The 17,474-nt window shown below is 43.7% G+C and overlaps 1 protein-coding gene across 2 annotated transcripts in view; it reads right to left on the bottom strand.

Moving 5' to 3' along the window:
- ADAMTS17 (ADAM metallopeptidase with thrombospondin type 1 motif 17) overlaps window positions 1-17,474 on the bottom strand; it is a 398,742-nt gene that overhangs the window by 373,582 nt on the left and 7,686 nt on the right. For both annotated transcript variants that reach the window (XM_070478143.1, XM_070478144.1), the window contains exon 3: window positions 11,807-11,960. In XM_070478143.1, coding sequence (XP_070334244.1) covers window positions 11,807-11,960 — 154 coding nt within the window. The remainder of the gene's footprint in view (window positions 1-11,806; window positions 11,961-17,474) is intronic.

Raw genomic sequence — 17,474 nt, 5'->3', positions numbered from 1 at the left:
AAGCCTGGAAAACAACAGCAAATGCAGAAAAGATTATGACTGAACCCTCACACTGCACAAGGCGCCCCATGGGCTCTTCCAGGAGACACTGATGCAAGAAACACCTGGTGATCTCAGAAGGATCCCCCCGTCCCCTGAGCACCAGCAGCCAGGGAAGCAGGTGTGTGTGCAGGTGAGCCTGTCTGGTCTTCCAGGGAGATCCTTGCTCAGCCAGCTGCTGAGACCTATGGTGGGTCCCCTCAGAGAAGGGGGCGGGCCTACATCAGACCTGCCACAGGGCACCAAGAAACAGTGCCAGGAACATGATAGCTGCCCCCTACAGTCTAGGAGAACAAACGCAAGACCCGTCCTATGCAATCTGGGGCTAAACCACTGAGCGCTTTCTTCAGACCACAAGGAGGCAGTGTCTGTGCTTGTGGTCCGTGAAAGAAGCAGGGAGTGCTCTCAGGACGCTGATTTACTGGGGCACTAATGCGGTTTTTTTCCTTATGCTATCAGCACAGATGGCCTCTGCACTCCTTTCCTGAAGGCACTTTACAGAGCCCAAGGTGGGAGATCTCTGGACACAGCTGCCCTCTGGCCACTGCGTCTGAAACCTTGGCTCCCTAGAAGAAGAGCACTTGGCGAAGGGGTGCACTTAAGACAAGGGGAAGGGCTCCCAGCAGAAAGAGGGGTAGGGATGACTTTCCCACCCTGGCAGGGGGTGGCTGATTGCCTGAGCCACGGGAAGGCACCCTGTGCTTGCAGTCCCCCAGGGTGGGCGCAGGCAGGCCCACTGAGCATGGCCTCAGATGCCACAGCCTTTCCCTGGGAGGTCCCAGTCATCAGGGATGGCCAATACATAGAGAAGTGTCATACTTGGAATAGCAAATGAGTGTTCCAAGAGGCCCACAGATAATAGGCACAGGTACTAGCCTAAAGGGTGAAGGGCCAGTGTGTTCTGCCACAGCAAGACGAAAAGACCTGGCCAGGACCTTGGCGTGACTCAGGACAGGGAAGTACCAGGAAGATTCCTCTGTTCAGAGCTGTGAATGCCAGGGGAATGTCGCTAACTCTCACTGCAAACCCCTCAGCCTGTGCCACACACACCAATAAGCATCACTTTTATGGTATAGATTTCCTAAGGAAAAACACTAAAGTAGAAATTATGTTTGTACTTTGAAAATGTCCTGGGGCATCAGACAGGAAGACATGTGACATTACTCGGTAAAGATTCTTCCATAGCCCAGAGCATAGCACAGTCTCATCGAAGAAGGGGTAGTAGGGGTTAAGAAGGAGGGGATACATCAGCCTAAATTGAGCTCACACAGTGTGAGATTACAATCCACATAGAAGAATGTGGCCCAGTGTAAAAGAGAGTGAGCAAATACAATAAACAGGAAGATCAGGACCCCAAGACATTCAGAAGGCAGAATAATTCCAAAAAAGACAAAATAATTATGCTTTAAAAAAAAACAAATTGATAAAGGAAAGGAAAAATCATAATGAAAGAACCAGACACTATGAAAATGACAGACAGAATTGGAAAAGAATGAAATATAATTTCTTGATGTATGGATTAGAATTGCTAAAATTAAAAACTCAGTAGGTTGGACTAAATGGAGATTAGACTCAGTTTAAGAGTAAACTGGTGAACTGAGAGACAAATGAGAATTACCCAGAATATAGAATATAGGGATACAGAGACCAAATACATAAAAAGAAATTACAAAACATGGGAAGAAAGACTAGGGAGATCCATATCAGCTAACGGTTCTAGAAGAAAAATAAACAGATAACAGGGAAGAAGCATTCTTCAGTGAAATGGAGGCTGTGCAGTTTATGATGATTTTTGTGATTAAATGGGAGGGGACAAAAATATATAATTAACAGACAAAAAACAACAAGGACAATGAAAGCTAAAGCATTTGAAGGCTCGTGTATTATGAATGAAATATACCTGACACTTTCAGACTTCCTTAGGACAATTTTTTTTTTTAAATTTTAGGGTAAGAGCAACTAAAAAGGAAGTACATGTTATAAAATTTCCACACCAGTAGAAGAAAAAAGAATGAAGAAAAGCTGGTGGAACCAATAGAAAGAAATAAAACAACAACAAAAAGAAACAGAAGAAAAGAAAAATCATGGCATTATAAATGGAAAACAAAAGATGGCAGAAATAAATGTGATTACATCAGTAGCACCATAAAAATCCTAACCGTGTCAGTGAAAATAAAGATGTTCCTAAACTGGACATTTTTTAAATTCAGATACATATTACTTTTAGGAAACCATATAAAACATCATTATAGAGAAGGACTGATAATAAAACTAAAGAAAAAGAAGAATCATGTAAACATTAACCAAAATAAAAACTGGCAATATTAATATTAGATGAAAATAGCAAGAAGGCCAAAAGCTTTATCAGAGATAAAAAAAGGCCCATTACATGATAACAGAAGAAATAATTCACCAGGAATATGGCCATACAACAAATAATACTGCCTCATAACTTATAAAGAAAAAACTGATAGAATTAAAAGGTTAAATAGGCCAAACCACAACTTATGAGATTTTTAATATACCTCTAATTAAAACATGTCAAACAAGACAAAACAATGAGGATATGAATGATTTTGTCATCACAGTAATTTAAACTAATATATATAGAATGATGTTCACAATTAAAGAATATTCTTTTAATTTACATATAAAACATCTGTTAAAAATACCTATGTTTTAAACCACAATGCAAATCTCAACCATGAGCAAAGAATTAATACCGTATGGAATGCAGGCCAACAAGCCTCTATCAGCCCTATACCTCCTACAGAGAGCAACTGTAAACTTAAAAAATACAAAAGTCCCCTGACTAAGTTAGTGGAAAGTAAGCTAATGCAGGAAGATTTTGGTGGGAAGTCAATGCTTGGAAGAACACAAGAGCACAGGGGACTGAATGCAGGCCTAGTTAGTGCTATATATACTCCAGGTCAGTTATACTCCAGGTCAGTGCTACACTCCAGGTCAGGGTTATACTCCAGGTCAGGGCGATACTCCAGGTCAGAGTTATACTCCAGGTCAGAGTTATACTCCTGGTCAGAGTGATACTCCAGGTCAGAGTTATACTCCAGGTCAGAGTTACACTCCAGGTCAGAGTTATACTCCAGGTCAGAGTGATACTCCGGGTCAGAGTCATACTCCAGGTCAGAGTCATACTCCAGGTCAGAGTGATACTCCAGGTCAGAGTGATACTCCAGGTCAGAGTTATACTCCAGGTCAGAGTTATACTCAGGTCAGAGTTATACTCAGGTCAGAGTTATACTCCAGGTCAGATATACTCCAGGTCAGAGTTATACTCCAGGTCAGAGTTATACTCCAGGTCAGAGCTATACTCAGGTCAGAGTCATACTCCAGGTCAGAGTTATACTCCAGGTCAGATATACTCCAGGTCAGAGTTATACTCCAGGTCAGGGCGATACTCCAGGTCAGAGTTACACTCCAGGTCAGAGTTACACTCCAGGTCAGAGTTACACTCCGGGTCAGAGTTACACTCCGGGTCAGAGTTATACTCCAGGTCAGAGTCATACTCCGGGTCAGAGTCATACTCCGGGTCAGAGTCATACTCCAGGTCAGAGTGATACTCCAGGTCAGAGTTATACTCCAGGTCAGAGTTATACTCAGGTCAGAGTTATACTCAGGTCAGAGTTATACTCCAGGTCAGATATACTCCAGGTCAGAGTTATACTCCAGGTCAGAGTTATACTCAGGTCAGAGTTATACTCAGGTCAGAGTTATACTCCAGGTCAGATATACTCCAGGTCAGAGTTATACTCCAGGTCAGAGTTATACTCCAGGTCAGAGCTATACTCAGGTCAGAGTCATACTCCAGGTCAGAGTTATACTCCAGGTCAGATATACTCCAGGTCAGAGTTATACTCCAGGTCAGGGCGATACTCCAGGTCAGAGTTACACTCCAGGTCAGAGTTACACTCCAGGTCAGAGTTACACTCCGGGTCAGAGTTACACTCCGGGTCAGAGTTATACTCCAGGTCAGAGTCATACTCCGGGTCAGAGTCATACTCCGGGTCAGAGTCATACTCCGGGTCAGAGTGATACTCCAGGTCAGAGTGATACTCCTGGTCAGAGTCATACTCCGGGTCAGAGTCATACTCCGGGTCAGAGTCATACTCCGGGTCAGAGTGATACTCCAGGTCAGAGTGATACTCCAGGTCAGAGTTATACTCCTGGTCAGAGTCATACTCCACGTCAGAGTCATACTCCAGGTCAGAGTCATACTCCGGGTCAGAGTCATACTCCAGGTCAGAGTCATACTCCAGGTCAGAGTCATACTTCAGGTCAGAGTGATACTCCAGGTCAGAGTGATACTCCAGGTCAGAGTGATACTCCAGGTCAGAGTTATACTCCAGGTCAGAGTGATACTCCGGGTCAGGGCTCTACTCCAGGTCAGAGTTATACTCCAGGTCAGAGTTATACTCCAGGTCAGGGTGATACTCCAGGTCAGAGTTATACTCCAGGTCAGGGCGATACTCCAGGTCAGAGTTATACTCCAGGTCAGAGTGATACTCCGGGTCAGGGCTCTACTCCAGGTCAGAGTGATACTCCAGGTCAGAGTTATACTCCAGGTCAGGGTTATACTCCTCGTCAGTGCTATACCCCAGGTCACCACTATACTCCAGTAGAATTCCCACAACTCTCAGGCCTAAAGAACCAGAGGGCAGAGTTCAGAGCAAAAAGGTGACTAGAAACCAAGTGGGGCATATCAGAAAGGAAAGCTCCAAAAAGAGGGAGCCCCAAATTCTGTGTATCAGTTACATCAAAATCTCTAAATGATCCCTAATGGAAGAGACTTCAGATAAGGATAAAAGGACATAACTGAGATTTGAGATGTTGCCCTAGAGATAAATTTTGCAGTTTGAGTCCAAGAGTATTAAATTGGCAGCTAAAATACTCCAGAAGAATAGAATCCACTTCAAAACATTACATTTACACCCAGAACACATTCCAAAATTACTTGATACATGAATAACCAGGAAGATGTCATCCATTTTCAACAGAAAAGACAATAAATGGAGAAAAAAAAAAATCCCAAGAGAATCCAGCTGTTAGAAGAGCAGACAAAAATTTTAAAGCAACTATTATCACCATGCCTAAAGATTTAAAGGAAAATATGCTCTTGATGAATGAAAATATAGGAAATCTCAGTAGAGATCCTAAAATTACAAAAAAGAGAACCAAATGGAAAACTGGACATGGGCCACATTCTTTAACTGCTAAACAGAGAACTATAAATACATTTTTGAAAGGTGGTAAAAACATATGATAAAAATTTATAAGTAATATAAAGCTATAATGATAATAGAGAATAGAGAATACTTAGTGCCACACATTATTTTAAGTGCATTATACATTAATTTATTTAACCATCTTAATAATTCTATAAAGTACATGCAACTGCTATCATTTTTACAAATAAAGAAATTTAGGTACAAAAGGATTAAATAAACTACTCAAGGTCATTCAAGCTAGTAAGTGGCTTAAGGCAGGAATTCAAACCCAGTAGACTTATCTGTAAATTCTTAAGTATCTACACTGTACTGCCCCTCTAGGAGAAAATTATTATGAATCTTGGAGAATATCTAGGACTGGATACTGGAAATATTATATGTCAAAACTTGTATGCAGTCAGAGGTATGCTGCTGCTGCTGCTGTGCAGTCGCTTCAGTCGCGTCTGGCTCTCTGTGACCCCATGCACCATAACCCACCAGGCCCCTCTGTCCATGGGACTCTCCAGGCAAAAACACTGGAGGGGGTTACCATGCCCTCCTCCAGGTTAAAGGTATGCAGGTATGCTTATGGGGAAATGTATAGTCTTAAATATATACAGGAAAAATTAAGAGATAAAGTTTAATGAGCTAAGTATTTTACTCAAAAAGTTAGGGAAAAGGCAACAGGATTATATCCAGAGAATGTAAAATAAAATAAAAAAGATAGAAATTAAATAAAATGGAAATAAAAAAGTAGTAACAAAGAAAAATATAAAACCAAAGCAAGTGCTTTGAAAAGATTAATGAAACAGATAAATTTCTACAGTTAAATAAACTAGATTTGCACTAACATAGATAAACCTAAAAAATATTATTATAATAAAAGCAAACTGCACAGTATGAAGCCATTTGTGCAAATTTTAAAACATACAAAACAACACAACATCTAGTTTATGACTATATATCACAAATACTATAATAGTTCATAAAACATGGACAGGAAGGATTCACACCAACCTCAGGAGGGTGGTTTCTTCTGGGCAGTAAGCTACGGGGATAACAGAGGTGGGGTGGAAGGATACTGAGGCATACCCATAAATATGAATTTCTCTTAAAAAAAAAAAATGTTCTGAAGCAGATGTGACCAGATCTTAACATTGGTTAAGTCTGAATGCTGAGAATATGGGCTTTCAGTTTTTGTTTTGTGTTTTTTCCCACCTGTTTGTATAACTAAAAAAGTAGTTTAGTTTTTACAAAGTACTTTACAACTAAAATTAATTTATACCTGCTACCTTCACTTACTTCTAGCTCCTCTACGAGCTTCCTGGAGGCAGGGACCATGCTATATCACATTCACCACAGTTATGATCTATGTCTAGAGGGTCAATGAACACTTGATGACTGAATAAACAAAAACAAGAGCATATGACCTCTAGGGGTAACTTTCAGTCTGTAAACACTAAGATTCTCTCATTGCATTACAGATTTTCTCAAGAGGCAAGAATGAGAGATTCAAGAATAATAATGAGAACTTTAAGCTTTCAGCTCAGTGCTCTACAGAGTTTCTCTTTCTTTCCCACTTAGTACAAAACAAGGGCACTTAAGTCGTCCCCTGATAGTAAAGAATGGGGGTGGGAATCATAATTATAACCACAGCAGCCGCAGCTAATATTTGCTGGTTGCTAAGTGACAAGTATGCATTATCTCATTTAAAGCACACAAAACCCCCAAGAGGTAGATATTAGTGCGCTGCAAATGATGAAACCAGTGGCCCAATCCTCTCTAAACTTGCCTGAGGCTACACAGCTCCTTTCCTATTTATTTATCAAGAAAAAACCATGAATAGATGATGAACAAGCCAACTATGATATCTATTCTTAAAGGAATGGTCCCTCTATTCAGCTCATTCCCAATTTCCTACAAGTTTGTTTTTCTGTCTCTTAGGCATGTGTAATTGTTCTTATGAACATTCCCCCAACCAATGGGGCTGAAAGTGGTACCATCACTATCTCACCTCTGTGTTCTTCAGCAATAACCCGGAGAAGCAGACAAGACTGGCATCATATCAGTGCCACAGATGAGAAAACAGAATCTGTTGTGGGCTGAACTGGGTAGTCGAACCCTCAGCACCTTTGACTGTGACCATGTTTGAAGACAGGATGTTTAAAGAGGTGATCAAGTGGAAATGGGGTCATGAGGTTGGGCTCCAATATTACTGACATTAGAGATCAGGATACAGACACGTGCAGACCAAGAGACCACAAGAGGACAGAGGGAGAAGACAGCCACCTACAAGCTAATGAGAGGGGCCACAGAGGACACCTACCCTCTGACCCCGTGGCCTCGGAGTTCTAGATCCAGAACTGTGAGGAAACAGTGTCTGCTGGTCACGCTGCTGGGCCATGGCCGTGTGTTCCAGCAGCCCCAGCACACCAACACAGGGTACGGAGATGCCGAGGGACCCTTCTGGGGTCACAGGCGAGGGGGCGAGAGGTGGGCCTCCAGCCTCCCTCTTCTGTCTCCTTCTCAGGAATAATGATTCTAAAGTATCAGGGTCTCTTTGCAGAACTAATATTTTATATATGAGTACATACTTAAAATACTAACATGAAAAATACAAAGTACAAATTTAATTCCACTTCTCTTGGCTTCTTCTTCCACTTAAGATGCAGAAAAACATGGAAGATCATCACCACCACTGAAACAACAAAACCACTGGATAAATGACAAAACCATATTTTGCTTTACACACTGGAGACCTGAGGTCTCCAACGACTTTAGAGGTGACAGATGTCAGAGGGACTGAGCCCTTCCCACTGAGCAAAGGCCAGCAGCCAAGTGTACCCCTGGGACACAGGTGGGGTGAGGCGTTGACAGGCATCTGACAAGGGCTCGGTGAAGTCAGAAGGAGCCAAGTCAAAGTCTCACCCACCACATGGGCTAGCAGGAGGGACTCAAGCTGGATTAGAGGTGCCTGAATCTACTCCACCAGACTTGCACCTGACCTACAGGAAGTCAGGAGAGGATGGAAAGCAGAGTGACATCTCCATAGTCAGGTGGACTGTGTGAAGCTTTTACACTCCTGCCGCAAGACATTTGAAACGAGGGGCGAACCAAAAGGGATTCAAGTCACAATCCAAGTCAACCCACCCGAACTCCTCATTAAACAGAAGGGATCAGCTCCTCATCCCAGGGACCGCTTTATCACCAGAAGAGAAGCCAGCTGGGACAAAGCTGTCAGATACAGAACCGCCGTGGTCAAGGCTGACCTGGGTCCAACCTCCTACTCTGCTCCTCAGCTCCAGGGGCCCATGGCAGTGATGTCATTTAGTGTTTAAGCCAGTTTGATTTCTGTCATTTCTAACCAAATGTGTCTCTAAAGAGACACAAAGCACAACTTCCAACCAATTTTTTTTTACAGAGTATATACAGGTATTATTACACATGCAAATTTCTGCATAAATTGACATACACAATTTCTGAGTCATTATGATATCCTCTGAACACTCACTAAAATTAACTTTAGAATGATATAAATGAATGAAACAATACTATAAAATAACTGCATTATTTTTAAAACAATTATAACAAAACAAATGATAAAAGTAGACAGCAATGACTTCACAGAATGGCATTGATGTGTCTGTGTTCTAAAGAGCCCACCACCATGCAAAACACTGCAGTATTCCTGTTTTGACAGTGCCTCATAGAAAACTAGTTTTATTATTTTACAATCTACTTGAACCATCCACATGTTTACATCTACCATAGTGAATGAGAAGAGATTCAAATTGTTACTTAAAAACCATGAAAGTGCTAGTGGGAAGATTCTAAACTGAATCTGAATGAAGGGATTAAAATAAGCATAGCAGGCAGACAAAAAGTTTTGAAGTCAAAATAACCACTCAAAAAAATCAAGCGTCATTTCAAAACATCCAAAGTACCATTTTAGTGTTTGAGAATAGCCAAAAATACTTTCAAATACTCATGCTCACCAAAAAAAAAAAAAAAAAAGAAAGAAAGGAAAAGGAAAAAAGGCTCACAGGCTCCATATTTTCATGCCAAGTTCCAAGCTGGAGTGATATTTTATGAATTAATTTATAAGGTCCTAAAAGAAGCTATAAAGGAAATAGGATCTGCCTGTCCCCTCTCTGGAAGCCCCGACTCTTTTAGCCTCTAGCCTCTGAGCTAGAAATGCAGCCTCTGTGTACAAAATAGAAGGCAGTGATTCCTCCCAGGTCGCCTCTCCTGTGTCAGCCTCTCTGCCCCTAGACAACACGGTGGCTTACCGAGACTCAATCAGCAGATCAACTGAGTGCCTCACGGAGGAGAAGGCGTCATCAGACTGCTCCTCACCTGCCTGGGCCAGCTGCCCACCTGCAGGCCATGTCCAGGGTTGGGGCGACACAAGATCAGTGAGAAGGCATACGGCACTGATGACTGCCGTGCTCGGCCATAAAGAACACGCTCCCATGGGAAACCATGGATTAATCTGATTACTCTTTCCAGGAAACGTCAAGAATGTATTCTGCTGGCGTCCCAGTAAATTAATTTTTCCAGTTCCTAAACCCACAACATTTAAAAGATAATCCAAACTAGATAGGGCCTAATGAACTGCTTATTAGCTAAGCCTCTGAGAAGGCCTGTTGTCTTTCTTCACACAGCAACAAAGTTTACTGAGTATTTCACACAGAGCAAGAAGGACCAGAAGCAAAATCTATACTTTTCTCCTAAGTCTGTGCTCCTACCCAAGACAGAGCCTGAGCTGGCATCACCTTAAACAAACACGTGCTCCTACATGGCAGAGCATGTTGATGAGAGATCTGGGGGCTGGGAAGAGGATTATTTTTTAGGCAAATTCAGAAATTTCTCTCTGCAGAGCATGTTGATGAGAGATCTGGGGGCTGGGAAGAGGATTATTTTTTAGGCAAATTCAGAAATTTCTCTCTGCAGCCTTGCATGACCACTCTTTTTTCAACTTAATTTCCATCACATCCTCCCTTACCCTGGCTTTGCACATTTTATTTCCTTCACTAAAGGCAGAACAGTCTCTCAAGAGTGCCTCCGTACGAACCTTAGGGACAAAAATGCAAATACCAGCACAATTTATCATATTGTCAGCAATCCTTGGTATCACGGCCCCAAAGAGGATGGCAGCTGGTAGTCAGACAAATATTCCATGATACCACCCACAGGCACCCCAGGTCTCTGGTCAGTGACTAGCAGCTGAGCAGCACTGGCTCGAGTAGAGGGAAAGTAAGAATAAAACATATTTGCTCTTGGCCCTGCTTGGTGGTTCTCACCTGAGAAAGCCCTGCTTTCAATGGTCCACAGGTGCTATTACTCATGTTTAGAACGTCTGAGTGCAGCAGTTCTCAGCGCCAGCTGAACGTTAGAACCACCTGGGGAGGTTTCAAATTGCCAGATGCCCCGGCTGCACCCCAGACCAATGAAAGTGGCTCTCTGGGGACAGGACCTGGGTGTGACTAGTTGTTAAGGTACCCCAGGTGATACCAATGGACAGCCAGAGTTGAGAACCTCTATCTCCAAAACAATATTTTCAGAGCAGATGCAGAAATTGCAGATTTAGAATGATCACTAGTCATTCACTTTGAGAGGAGATAGAGAAAAAATGATCCACTAAGGCTGACCCAAAAGGGAGGAAGTACCACCCGTGAGCAGTAAACTATCATCTTCATCAAGAGACACCGACAGGCAGACGGCTAGTGATCCAGCACCATGAGAGGTCCTTAAACACCAACGGTAATCCACAGGCTGTCCAAACAGAGCCACAGAGTACAAGAACCCTGGGTTCTCAGCCCAGACTGCTCATCAGAACCACCTTTAAAAACACATCCAAGTCACGCTCAGACCAATTAGATCAGGACTTGGGGGGACTGGCTGGTGCACACCACTTTTTAAAACAATGGCTCTCACCCCTAACTTGATCAGATTTACCTGGCCCCACCGCCATGGTCTCTGATTCAGGCTGGACTGGGGAGGGGTATATGAGAACACGCAGTTCCAACAGACTCCCTGGTGATGCTGGTGCTACTGGCCCAGGGGTCACACTTTGAGAACCACTGTTTCCTAAGTTCCCCAGCTGATTCTGATCAGTGCAGCCAAGACTGAGGACTGCTGTACAGAAGAGCACGCTCTGGCCAAGGAGTGCAGGGAAGGAGTTACTGGAGCTCTGCCACCAACCTTGGGCTTGCCAACGATAAGCCACTGAGGTTTTTCAAGCCTCAACTTGCTCCTAGTCTACAAAACTGAGATATAACAAAGAGATCCTTGGTTCTTTCTACAAATGTGTTTTTCAAAGGGCGACTACACATGAAACACTGATATAAATACACATAGAAAGGAAAAGAAAGTGGCCTTATGGGCAATAAAAAAATAGCTTTCAAAACACAGGAAAGCTAAGTTCTTGCTCACAGGATTTCAGTACATTTGGAGACACATCAATGGGGATGGTCTAGGGATGCTTGATAGTATCAAACGAGCACGTGCTGTGAGTCATTCATGCTGTTTCCCAGACTCACCTGTGAGGACCTGGCAGAGCTGCCCGGGCATCTGGGCCTTGGGAGAGGGGCTGGGCGTCAAGGACCACTTGCGGCTGATCAGATGCTCTTGTCCCTGGGAACTGTTGAGGGGCTGGATGAGCACCTGCTCCTGCCCAAGTTGGATGAGGCCAACCTGCCCAGAAAGAGAAAAGCAGACATCAGTCATCCTCGCTCGCGCCTGTCCAGGACCAGCGGCAGAGGCTGGGGAGGCCACCCCGCCGAGGCCTGGGCCCACGCTGGGGCTGCGGCTCTGCAGGGTCCACGAATTCATGGAGCCCAGAAATGAGCTTGTGTGTGACCCAGCAGTCGTGCTGGGGAGCAGGTGATGGAAGGCAGAGGCTGAGGCACAACAGCACCCGTTCTCTGTGTTCACTTTCAAAGATATATTATTCTGTTTTTTTTTTTAAACTTATTAAACTCTTTTTAAGTCATCCCCCAAAAGTCAGCCTGAGGAGGTACCTCCAAAAGTGTTGGGAATGAATGACAATTATATCCTGAATAAGAAAAAAAAGTATATATATATATATATGTATATATATAAATATCCCTAGGGATCACTGTTTAGACTATTTAGAATCCCTCCTTAGACTATTTAGAATTTTACATAGAAACTTATCCCTTGGGATTACCAGAATTAGAGAGGATGGAGTCAGATCTTAGTGTTAATAGTTTGGTGATAGGACATTTGTAGATTTTCTTCAGTGTTTCAAGAGAACTTGGCAGAGTACCTAATGAATTAGATTTGGGTTCTAATTTAAAGTACATCAGTGATTTAGACCTGTAACTTTAAAATCTTATCAGGTTTGTAAGCAGTATCAGAATGTATAAGAGAACTTAAGACTTCTTTACAAGACTAGTAACTCGTTATTTATAAGAACCATTTAAGTTCTTGCAAAGGATTTACTCTTTAATCAGACTACAAAAGAACTAGAAAATGAAACTGAATATGCTAAATTGCTGAACATGGTTTTAAAGGTTTAAATGTTGTTCATCACCAGATTTGTAAACAGGACCAAATGTTATCCAAAAGCTCTTTAAAAAGAATTGGAAGAATCATTATTGTCAAAATGGCTATACTACCCAAAGCAATCTATAGATTTAATGCAATCCCTATTAAGCTACCAACGGTATTTTTCACAGAACTAGAACAAATAATTTCACAATTTGTATGGAAATCCAAAAAGCTCAAATAGCCAAAGTAATCTTGAGAAAGAAGAATGGAACTGGAGGAATCAACCTGCCTGACTTCAGACTATACTACAAAGCCACAGTCATCAAGACAGTATGGTACTGGCACAAAGACAGAAATAGAGATCAATGGAACAGAATAGAAAGCCCAGAGATAAATCCACGAACCTATGGTCACCTTATCTTCGACAAAGGAGGCAAGGATATACAATGGAAAAAAGACAACCTCTTTAACAAGTGATGCTGGGAAATCTGGTCAACCACTTGTAAAAGAATGAAACTAGAACTCTTTCTAACACCATACACAAAAATAAACTCAAAATGGATTAAAGATCTAAATGTAAGACCAGAAACTATAAAACTCCTAGAGGAGAACATAGGCAAAACACTCTCCGACATAAATCACAGCAGGATCCTCTATGACCTACCTCCCAGAATATTGGAAATAAAAGCAAAAATAAACAAATGGGACCTAATTAAACTTAAAAGCTTTTGCACAACAAAGGGAACTATAAGCAAGGTGAAAAAACAGCCCTCAGATTGGGAGAAAATAATAGCAAACGAAGCAACAAAGGATTAATCTCAAAAATATACAAGCAACTCCTGTAGCTCAATTCCAGAAAAATAAATGACCCAGTCAAAAAATGGGCCAAAGAACTAAACAGACATTTCTCCAAGGAAGACATACAGATGGCTAAAAAACACATGAAAAGATGCTCAACATCACTCATTATCAGAGAAATGCAAGTCAAAACCACAATGAGGTACCATTACACGCCAGTCAGGATGGCTGCTATCCAAAAGTCTACAAGCAATAAATGCTGGAGAGGGTGTGGAGAAAAGGGAACCCTCTTACACTGTTGGTGGGAATGCAAACTAGTACAGCCGCTATGGAGAACAGTGTGGAGATTTCTTAAAAAACTGGAAATAGAACTGCCATATGACCCAGCAATACCACTTCTGGGCATACACACCGAGGAAACCAGATCTGAAAGAGACACATGCACCCCAATGTTCATTGCAGCACTGTTTATAATAGCCAGGACATGGAAGCAACCTAGATGCCCATCAGCAGACGAATGGATAAGGAAGCTGTGGTACATATACACCATGGAATATTACTCAACCATTAAAAAGAATTCATTTGAATCAGTTCTAATGAGATGGATGAAACTGGAGCCCATTATACAGAGTGAAGTAAGCCAGAAAGATAAAGAACACTACAGCATACTAACACATATATATGGAATTTAGAAAGATGGTAACGATAACCCTATATGCAAAACAGAAAGAGACACAGATGTACAGAACAGAATTTTGGACTCTGTGGGAGAAGGCGAGGGTGGGATGTTTTGAGAGAACAGCATTGCAACAAGTATATTATCTATAGTGAAACAGATCACCAGCCCAGGTTGGATGCATGAGACAAGTGCTCGGGCCTGGTGCACTGGGAAGACTCAGAGGGATCGGGTAGAGAGGGAGGTGGGAGTGGGGATCGGGATGGGGAATACATGTAAATCCATGGCTAATTCATGTCAATGTATGACAAAACCCACTACAATACTGTAAAGTAATTAGCCTCCAACTAATAAAAATAAATGAAAAAAAAAAGAATTTCAAAAACTTGCTAGATTATAATGATAACATGATTTGCAAATTGAACAAAAAACTTAAAGACTAGGATTCTTAACTTGTCACTTTAATGGAGTGACTATTAATTCTTAAAAACATATATACAATGCAGATAACTTTTCCCTTCATTTGGAACTAATGTTGACAGCATTAAAGTCTGCCCTCCTTCCCAGGATACTTGCCGCTAGCTTCCCTCTGAGTCATCAACAAAACAAGGTGAACCTCCCACAAGGAACCTGACTGGGTATTATCCATGTTTGCCTGCTGGACCCTGCAGCCCACAGACCCTGTTCTGGGTTCACTCGGGACCACCTTTGCCAGCACGGATTCGGGAGATAGAGCCAATCTGTCTTAGGTGGTCACGGACATCCCTGCTTCTCTCTCCCTCCACACTACTTTCTAAAAGCTATAAACATACTAAAGCAATGCCTCTCAAACTCCAGTGTGCATCAAAATCACCTGGAGGGCGTGGATGCTCACCAAGAACACTCATTTCTAACAAGTCCCCAGATGATACTGCTGCTGTAGCCCTGAGGACCACACTTTGAGAAGCACTGGTCTCCACCACAGCTCAGCAGTTCCTCCAGCCTCAGGTACAAAGTTTACTCACACCAAGGGATACAGACTCCTCTACCTTCTGAAAGGATGCATCAATACGAATCCTTTGGAAATAAATCAGATCAATTACGAAGATCGCCTACAAGTTTTAGTCCCCAAATCACAGGGTGAGACCATACTTACTGCTCTAAGCAGATTGCAAGGTTTCCATTTCATTAGAACTTCTGCCAAGAACAACTCAAGAGATTTTACTGCCCAAATAAAACTGTCTTAAAGTGGTACTGCCTGACCTGCCGGGAAGCACAGCTTTCTCCCGTCTCCTTTGAAGTTAAAACCTGAGTCTGTTCACTGTGACACTTCAGGGAGGTGGCTGTGGGGGGCAGTGCAGATCCCCACCGGAAAGCTTCAGGGCAGAACCCCTCGAGAACTGTCAGTGGAAACGTCCATGGTTGAAACAAAGTTGGCAGATGGCCCCGCATGGAAGGAGGCTGTGCTCCCTGGAGGACATGCTCCATTCTGACAGGGTCCCAACCTCCCAAAATGCTCGGGCTGTGGGAGGGCAAAGCCCCCCTTGTGTCTAGCACTTTCCAAGCCAGTTATCCTCCACTCAGCCCAGCATCCGAGCCGCAGGGTCAAAGACCAGCTAGCCAGTAGTTCTGGCGTGACACAGCACAGAGAATCTCACCATGGTAAGAAAGCCTACAGGCACGTGCGCGCACACACACATAACCACGGTCCCACCTCCTGGTGGCATTTTTGCCTTAGATGGTCATTTTCACAGGGACCCACATGCTCGTTTCAACTACTCAGGAAAAAGAATAGCAAAATTGGTGAAACAGACACATGGGCCAAAGACCTGTATTCAACTGCGCAGTCACGCGTCCCCTTGAGCCCGGAGTTTCAAGCAGGCCTGTGGCCAGAACAAGCACCTGGAGGGGGCGTAGGGCACAGCCTGCCCGCCCAGAAGCCACCATGAGGAGGGACTTGCCCCTGCCCTCCCCAAGCGCTGCCAGCGGGCACCCTGAAGCCTCACCAACACCCACTGGGTCATCGCGGTGATAAGACGTTCTGTGAAAAGTGTTGTCTCCACCACCACCACCACCCTCCCTGCCACACACACACACAGACACACACATGCAGAGACATACATATACACAAATACACATACAGACATACATACACACATATACATGCACACACATATACACATACACACACATACACACATGCACACACATACACACAAGCACACACATATACACACAAGCACACACATATACACACAAGCACACACATGCATATACACACATGCACACACACACATATACACACATGCACACGCACACATACACACACAATCCAGCACAGGGGAAAAACCTGTCAGCCCTTTCCCTAGCCATCCTCTCCCTCCCCTTCCCCTACAAAAACCAGTCCCCTTCGCTGGCACTCTGTATCCCAGCCCACTACCTGCTGTGTTAGAGGGCATCTGTCACAGCTCAGGGCATAGTTTGTTCTCTTTAGGCAGGATCAGAATTATGCCTCCTTATGTTTCCAGTGTCTGCCACAGAAGACTGACTCAAGAAAAATGTGAGTGAACGGGACTGTACTGGGATGGATCAAATGAAACAGGCGGAACAGCACGCACTGGACGGGCCGGCGCGGACTAGAAGGCCCCAGCACGGCACTCTCGCAGCCCTGCGGCCTCGGTCCTGTCCCCGGTTGCATGCTGCTGTTGCCTGGCTGGTTCTGAGGACTCCTGAGGCCCAGGCCCCACTCCAGGCCATGTGAGTTAGATCCCTGGGGGTGAAACTCAGGCACTGGTGTTTTTTTAAGCTCACTGGGAGACTCTGATGCAGCCAGGGTCAAGAACCACTTTCCTAGCTTCCAGCTGGCTGCCGGAGAGGCGGCTGCCTCCCGCGTGGATCCAGCATCGGGAGGTGCCTGGGCGCGGAGCAGCTGCACCAGCCTGGGCCTTCCTGACGGGGCATTCTGCCCTGTGGCCCAGGAGCTGAGCAGGGCTTGCTGGGTTGGCATTACTCCTCTGCTCACCGAGAAGTGAGCCACCGGGAAGTGCTCTTGCAAAGCCTCCCTGTTCCACAGACAGCAGCAAGGAAATGGCTCAGATCACAGTATACGCAAGAGTGCTGCAGGCCCCATCTGAAGGGGACTGGACTCCCCTGGAAGACAGGACTGGAAATCCAGTGGCCTCTGGCTTTTAAAGGAGACAACAATCCTCGATGAAATGAAAAGGGAAATCTTACATCTTCTA

Source organism: Odocoileus virginianus, chromosome 16 (assembly GCF_023699985.2).
Source record: "Odocoileus virginianus isolate 20LAN1187 ecotype Illinois chromosome 16, Ovbor_1.2, whole genome shotgun sequence".
In the NCBI taxonomy this organism is placed as follows: domain Eukaryota; kingdom Metazoa; phylum Chordata; class Mammalia; order Artiodactyla; family Cervidae; genus Odocoileus; species Odocoileus virginianus.
This window is presented reverse-complemented; position numbering and strand designations above follow the sequence as displayed.